The sequence below is a fragment of the Macadamia integrifolia genome, chromosome 5 (assembly GCF_013358625.1).
Source record: "Macadamia integrifolia cultivar HAES 741 chromosome 5, SCU_Mint_v3, whole genome shotgun sequence".
Lineage (NCBI taxonomy): Eukaryota > Viridiplantae > Streptophyta > Magnoliopsida > Proteales > Proteaceae > Macadamia > Macadamia integrifolia.
In genome coordinates, this window is record NC_056561.1 from 8,387,060 (window position 1) to 8,394,681 (window position 7,622).

At 38.7% G+C, this 7,622-nt stretch overlaps 1 protein-coding gene across 1 annotated transcript; it reads right to left on the reverse strand.

The window, feature by feature from the left end:
- Positions 1-1,396: 1,396 nt before the first annotated feature.
- LOC122078387 (probable cinnamyl alcohol dehydrogenase) lies at positions 1,397-3,233 on the reverse strand. Its single transcript, XM_042644356.1, has 5 exons — positions 3,040-3,233; positions 2,810-2,923; positions 2,457-2,684; positions 1,926-2,365; positions 1,397-1,838 (listed from the first exon to the last, which is right to left on the reverse strand). The coding sequence occupies exons 1-5, from the start codon at positions 3,126-3,128 to the stop codon at positions 1,636-1,638; spliced, it is 1,074 nt and encodes a 357-aa protein (XP_042500290.1). The 5' UTR covers positions 3,129-3,233; the 3' UTR covers positions 1,397-1,635.
- Between the last annotated feature and the right edge of the window lie 4,389 nt (positions 3,234-7,622).

The window sequence follows — 7,622 nt, forward strand, 5'->3', positions numbered from 1 at the left end:
TAGAAACAATGAGAACTTGTGGAATGGTCAAGGATCCCAGCAGACAAGTCAACCAACATGGTAGCAGGTAAGATGACTTGTCCCCAATAGCAAAAAAATAAAATTATGAGCATTTTCTTCTCCTCCAACCCTCTCGCCAATCTCCACAGAACCAGGAAAACAAAGAAAGAGAGAGAGAGAGAGAGAGAGAGAGAGAGAGAGAGAGAGAGAGAGAGAAAGGAGGATATGCCACAGATCATCAATTTCATTGTAGTTGAGTAAATAGAAGGAAACGTAAGAGGATAACAAGTTTTGGTAATCTCACATGGATTCCCTTTCTTGGTACGTATATAAATCTTTGTAATTTATAAAGGGGGAAAGAACTTTATTTTTCTACCAAAATAAAAAAAAAGATAGAATAATGCTACTTGGTCGTGTGGTCATTGTGGTTTAAGAACTCAATATTAGGAGCTCCAATGGTCAAAGTCCATACTAATTCTATACCAATTTAGATCGCCCTGATTTTATGTTTAAAGTTACTATTTTGATTATTTTACCCCTTCTTCGTAATGATCCATTGATATGGTAACAGCAAAGGATCATGATACATCAAAGTCGATACCTATCTGATCCCACCAATTTTGATAGATCCAATCCAATTCCTCAAACCATGGTAACCACAATACTAATGTTGTATCATGTGTATGGGCATAGAGGGCGCAACAGGATAGTGTTTTCCCCTTTATTTATAAATCTTTCTTATTTGTTTTTAGATAAGAGATTTATATGATATGCCTCCTTTTTAGTTCCATCCTAATAATATATTGGTGTTCAACCCACCAACACTTGAGGAAGAGTATTAATCCATTATAAGTGGAAAATCTCTTTCCTCATAGTCTTTATCATTTATCCTCCTTGATGGCATATCTCATCCTCCCATTTATGTCAATGCATTCCATTATACTTTAGGTATGACTTGTGATAAAAATATCATCCCCATCTACCCTACCATGTAGTAGGTTTAAGAAATTCATATAGGAAAACCAAGCCCAATAAAAGATATTCGTGGGGGATCACATGCAAGTTATGACATCTTTTTCATGCAAAACCATCTATATACAATCATGAAAATATAGTTTAGAATTGAGTTTTCCAATTCTAACCAATAGAGGGCTGATATATTTGACCTAATAAGGGTGAAGTGTTTTTATTATTATTATTATTATTATTATTATTATTATTATTATTATTTCGTGCAAGATCCTCGTTAGGGCAAAACATGCTTATTACTAATACTAGCCTACTACTATATTTTAATAAAGTAGAGGATAAGATGATCAAACAGTACCTTTTCCAAACTTACGGTAGAACCCAATTGCCTAGCTGCATGCCGTGAGATTGAAGGAAAACTTTCTACTATAGTCTATCGTATGCAAAATTATATTGAGATCATGAAAATATAATATCCAAATATTCCATATACGCTCGACAACCAAATTTTTTAAGACAAAAAATAAAAAAGAAAGCACATGATTGCGAGCACAGGCGTGTAAGGGAAAGGTCTTTCTCTAGAAAAGAATGTTTCTGGAGCAGGAGGAAGATGCTTTTTTCACTTTCACTGGAACTGGATTGCGTACGCTTGTAACGGGATTATATTCATTCATCAAGCTTGCTGGCGGCCACATCCACAACGAACCTATATCTGACATCGTTCTTCTCCAACCTCTCTATAGCTTTGTTCACATAATCCATCTGCACTATTTCCACCATGGAAGTCAATCCCTTTTCCTTGCAGAACTCAAGCATCTCTGCTGTCTCATCCATGCTTCCTATAAAGCTCCCAGTGATCGACTTCCTCCCTATAAAAAGAAACCCACTTCATCAACATCGCAAATCTCTATTTCAGAGCGAGAAATTAGTAACATAGAGGAGAAAGGGACACTTACCGAGCATTACAACAGGGGAAACGAATTGCAGAGGGGTTGAAATGACACCAGTCAAGATCACTTTACCGTCGACCTTCAAGAGGGAGAGGTAAGGTTCGAGGGGATGGAAGACGGGAACAGTGTCGATGATGTAATCGAGGCTATCAGCGGCAGCTTGCATGCCAGCAGCATCAGAGCTCACAAGGTAAGCATCGGCGCCGAGATGCTCTAAGGCCTCCTCTTTCTTCTTATCAGAAGAGCTAATCACAGTGACATGGTGACCCATCGCCTTGGCTATCTTTACCCCCATATGCCCAACGCCTCCGAGTCCCAAAATTCCTCCTCTCACCCCACTCCGGTTATACCCAAAATGCCTCAGTGGACTGTAAGCCGTCAACCCTGCACATAGTAGCGGCGCCGCTTGCTCTGCCTCCATCCCATCTGGTATCTTCACCACAAACCTAACAAAAACGCAATCGAATCAGGGAAAAAAAAATTTTGAGAAAGAAAGAGAGAATGAGGATAAGAGAGGTTTTGTAATTATATATTTACTTCTGATTGGTGACCATGGATTCAGCAAAGCCTCCTTGGGTGGGTTTCCCATCTAGGTATACATCGTTATAGGACCAAATCTTCTTGTTGCAGTACTGTTCAATGTTTGATTTGCAAGGAGAACATTGCTTGCAGCATCCGACGATGCAACCTACTCCGACTCGATCACCTACTCTGAACTTAGTGACGTCGGAACCAACCTCCATGACCTCACCAACAACTTCGTGACTTTTTAAGGATTCATTAATTAAGAACACAACCAGCAACAGATCATTTGACATTTCATTTCATCAGTCAAAAAAAACAAAAAAAAAAAAGGAAAACGCATTAATGGGAGCGGGTGGGGTATGTACCCAGGAACCATGGGGTAATTGGACATGCCGAGATCGTTCCTGATCTGGTGGAGATCGGTGTGGCAGATACCACAGCATATCACCTTGATGAACACGTCCTCTGGCCCTGTGTTCCTGTTTGTTTTGATCAAGAATTTTAAAAAAAAATTCCCATTTGAGAAGGATTGAGAAGATATTACAGGGACGATTTAAACTAAAACTGTTACTATTAGATTTGAATCAATCTTTACCTAAGATTGTATGTGTAAGGCGATAGAATCCCTGATGGGTCTCTCGCTGCCCATCCTGTCGTCGTTCTTTCCTTCTCCAAGCTGCCCATTTTGTGTTCGACGGAATTTGTCTGAGAGAGATGGAGAGAGATTAGAGTTTCGATTTCGCTTGGGAAGCATAGAGAAGAGAAACCATGGAGAGTCTTTAATAGAGTGAGGCGAGGTGGAAACGGCTGCGTAAATGGTAGGTGACAGCGAAATATGAGCGAATCGAGTCGTGGACAAGGGAACTGTGGTAGGTAAAGTCGAGTTATCACGTCACGATTCCGTCACCGTCTTTCAAATACGATTTCCATCAATAGTTTTTGGCTTGACACGTAGCCTTCTCATCGTGATCATACATTCATAGCCATACGATGCTTCTTGGTAGACTATTTCGGCCATCTTGGGCCCACTACAATATTATAGATCAAGTGATTTCTACTGTAGACTGTACGGGTTAAAATTGTCTTCAATTCAGATCTGGTACAATTCCGTGAAATACCACCTTCAGGGGGTGACACGTGGTTGATACCAATGCAACGGTCCAGATCTGGTATAACTAATAAAATCTTAAATCAGTGAAAAGTCATTTAAATCAGATCTAGACCATTGCATTGGTATCAGTCACGTGTCATCCGTTGAATGTGGTATTTCATGAAATTGTACCAGATCCGAATTGCAGACGATTTTTTTCCTAGAGTGTACAGTATCAGCGTGGTTTTGGAGTGAAAACATTCTCTGCAATGAATGCAGCAGTGCAGTGAATATCGGATGGTTGAGATGACTTTGGTCTACATGTTCAGATGCTCTCTACCATCTAATGCTCATCACATCACTACACTCATTGTAGATAATAACCGCTCAGTTTTGGAAGCTTCTTACAAGGGCTTTTGAACAAGAGCAGAGTTATCGAATTATTCGGCCGAATCGAATTTTTTTGAATTTTATCAAAAATTCGGACCGAATCCAAATTAAAAATAAAATTCTTTAAAATTCGCGACTTTTTCAAAACTGAATATAAATCGCGAATAATTCGGACCGAATCCGAATTAAACCGAATTATTCGGTTTATTTAAACATTATTTAAAAAAAAAAAAAAAACCGAATAAGTTTTTTTGACCGATTTTTTGACCGAATCCTTCAATTAATCATCCGAATTATTCCGAATAATTCCCGAATCCGAATTTGTTAACTATGAACAAGAGTATGCATAATGAATTGACATCCTTGATAATGAAAGAAAAACTACAACTCACAAAATATGTGGAGAGAAAGAGAGATATCTTCAATGATAGATCTATGTTGAAGAGGGATAAAATGATTGGATCTTGAAATATGAAATATCGCTTCTTGCAATTTGATTTTTTTTTGAAACTTCTTTGCAAGCTGACTTGATCTGAATTTTCTAGTAATTGAGAGAATGGGTCTGCACCAAATCAGCTCTATGATGGTCAAAGCTTACACTGTAAGAACATCAATTGCAGCCACGACTTTAGAGGCATCAAAGAGCTGAGTTTTCAATTGGTCTCGGCTAATAAATCCCAAACCTCCCCAAGATGAATTACAAGCCATGTAACATCACGTTTTACTTTAATACAATTGTTGGGAGGGGGAAAACATTTAAGGTTTATCGTCACTGCGTGATTGGGATGAATTCTGGTTGCTTGAGGAAAAGTTCGCATCCCAAAATTCCTGAAAGCACGTTGAGCAGCTTGGCTATCTTCAATTGGGGAAGTTCTTCGGTTAAAGACCATATGGTTCCTACTTCCTAGCACTTCAGCAGCCTTCTTATCTTGAGCAATAAGCTAGTCTCAACTCATCAATAGCATTTAAAAACTATTGAACCAAGTGGCTCTAGCAAAAGGGCAATTAAGGAAAATATGGTCGTTGGATTCCACTGGGCATCCACAACAAATGCGGATTAATAGATAGTTGTCGATCATGAAGATCTTCACCAGAGGCTAAACCTTGAGTACATGACCTCCACAGAAAAGACTTAATTTTTGGTAGAGTTTTCACATACCAAATTCGATTAAAAAAAGTTTTCCAAATTAAGTTTTCAATATGAAATGCAAGTGGAGCTTTGATGGCTGGAGAATGCACCGCTTCTATTGGAAAGGAGGTGGCATGCATTCTTCATTGAAAAAACTCCGTTCTTAGTGCCCCCACACTTGTGGTTCCATCAACTCCTCGGTAAAATAAAGGAGAATAGTGTTTTATTTTTCTTTTTTGGGCTATCACATACTAAGAAACTGCCTAATGGGACTTTACTCAAGCAACACCAGAGGGGGAAGTGAGGAATGATCTTGATCTGGCTCCTTTGTGTCGCAATAGGGGTGGTAACACACATCCAATGGTCTAGAGCATTGAGGCATAGACCCAACATACATGCGGACGCCTCAAGGTGATACAAACTATCAAACGTGCGTTGCCACATTTATTGCACCATAGAAGAGCCCTGCCTAGAAGAAGGGGGGGCATCTGTTTCCGTGTTTTGAAGTATTGGACATGATCCACGGGTTAAAAATAGGTTCTCTCTAGTAACTTTTTTTTGGTAGAACTCTCTTTAACAACTTAGTTATATGTCTAAGTGTGTACCCCCACACCACCCATCTCTTTTTTGTCATGGTTTCTTATCATTGGAGAGGATCATTACATGTGGGGACAAATTTAAAAACGATCAAATAATCTCTCTCCTTGTGAGCCCCTCTCTCTATATATATGAATCATGAGAGTTGAGATTGCCCCTCTTGTCCACCAGTTGGGTTGGCGTGAGAGATATCAGAACATGTTGAGTGTAGATTTCTCTCCCAATATTTTTAAGGAGAGGGATCCACATGTAAGTATGGTATATTAGCATCTTACATGCCCAAGTCAATGGAAACACTAAAAGGGAAATAATGCATTTTAGTGGATGTTGATTCATAATACAAGGACCTATACAGTTATTGTGGAGACTGAGAGAAGATAACATCAATGATTGTGAGAGAATGTGTACTATGGGTATCATGCCTGTCATTTTCACATAATTTTATCCTTAAATTCAACTATTTACCTTCCCATGTTTATCCATGCACCCTTTCAATGGCTAATGCACTCTTTTGGTGTCTCATATTTTAGAGAGTTTTTTCACCAGCAAATCTACCATTTATTCTTACTCCTAGTCCTTCCTTTATTTGATGGAGATTCAAAACGCCCTTCACTATCCCTAGCACCCATCCAAACGCAAAGATGACCACTGATAAAGGAATTCCTCGTTCACTGTGGCATGAAGAAAGCCTGATCTAGCAGTCCACAAATTTTTGGGCCCATCCAAAAGAGTCTACATGGCTGGTATTGTGTGTCGGTGAGGTTAGGTGGGCTGCATAGGCTGTGAACATACTAATACTTGAATTTTCCCTTCAAAGATTTGTTTGTCTAGTCATGAATTTCATTTCAATTTGTTCCTATTTTCTGTATAGCGATTGTTGAAAGCTTAATAAGTATTTTCAGAGGCTTCCATGTGTTACTTGTGAGGTGTACTTGCAGAGAATGGGGCCAGGGATATTTTGTATTGGTATGACCTGAATAAGATGTATACCAAACTTGGTTGGACATCTCTACTTCCTACAGAAGTTGATGTGAAGAATAGTCAACCCTAAGGTCATTGTAACAGCATTATCTGAAACGTTCTAAATGGCAAGGATAATCACAAGCTCATCCCTCAAGCTCACATTTTAGAGTTATTTTTAAGGTTACATTTTTTTTTTTTTGTAAGTTATCTAGTTGTGTTTCAATGATCATGAAACTATAAGAAATATTTTACCAAAAAAATAATAAATTATGAGAAATAGAACTTAGTGAATGAGCCATTACATGAATGGGTCCAATAAATATACAAATTATAACATGGTTTGTTGGATAGATTTGTTGAAAGACTCAAACTACTCGCTTACCAACTCCTTACCAACAACTAGCATAATATAAACAATTAATAATATGATGACCATGCCATTAAGATATAAGAACCAAAACCTCTTTTCATACTAAAGAAAATGAAAAAGCAGGCTTAGGCACTCTTAATCCACTAGGGTAAGTTATTAGCTTTTTCCCTGTTCATTATGGCAAAGCTAAGCTTAAGCGGTCATCATCAGTATCTTTCTTCCTAATGATTATTGTGGTTAGGTGTCCAACCTGGTAGGTAGAATTAGAAATTTCAGCTAATGCATTATCTGGAGAGATGACCAAATCCACATCCTCTGCAGCTGCAGTGAACTTCGGGGTACACACCCCAAGCCGCTGGATGCTCATTGCAATGTTGCAACGGCTACGGAGGATATGGAGGCAAATACCCACCTTGTAATGCCATCTGTCCCCAGCTTTTATTTTTTGATTAATTTATTTTTAACTACCTTGGTATCTTTTACGTCAAAGGAGACAAGAGTATTGATAAACCACTCTTTTGAGTGGTTGTGGTAGCGCAATCACCACCTCTGGCTCACTCCTTTTTTAAACTGAGAGATGAGCTAGATTGATGAGATCAGCAACAGCTGCCTGTGTATTAAGGAGTGCCTTCCAAGAAG

Bases quoted from the DNA above. Each gene is read 5' to 3' on its own strand.
- LOC122078387 (XM_042644356.1), bottom strand. From the start codon at position 3,128: ATGGGCAGCTTGGAGAAGGAAAGAACGACGACAGGATGGGCAGCGAGA. The intron at 2,685-2,809 runs GTACATACCCCA...ATCCTTAAAAAG, and splicing joins AATTACCCCATGGTTCCTGG to TCACGAAGTTGTTGGTGAGG. The intron at 2,366-2,456 runs GTAAATATATAA...CGTTTTTGTTAG, and splicing joins TCCATGGTCACCAATCAGAA to GTTTGTGGTGAAGATACCAG.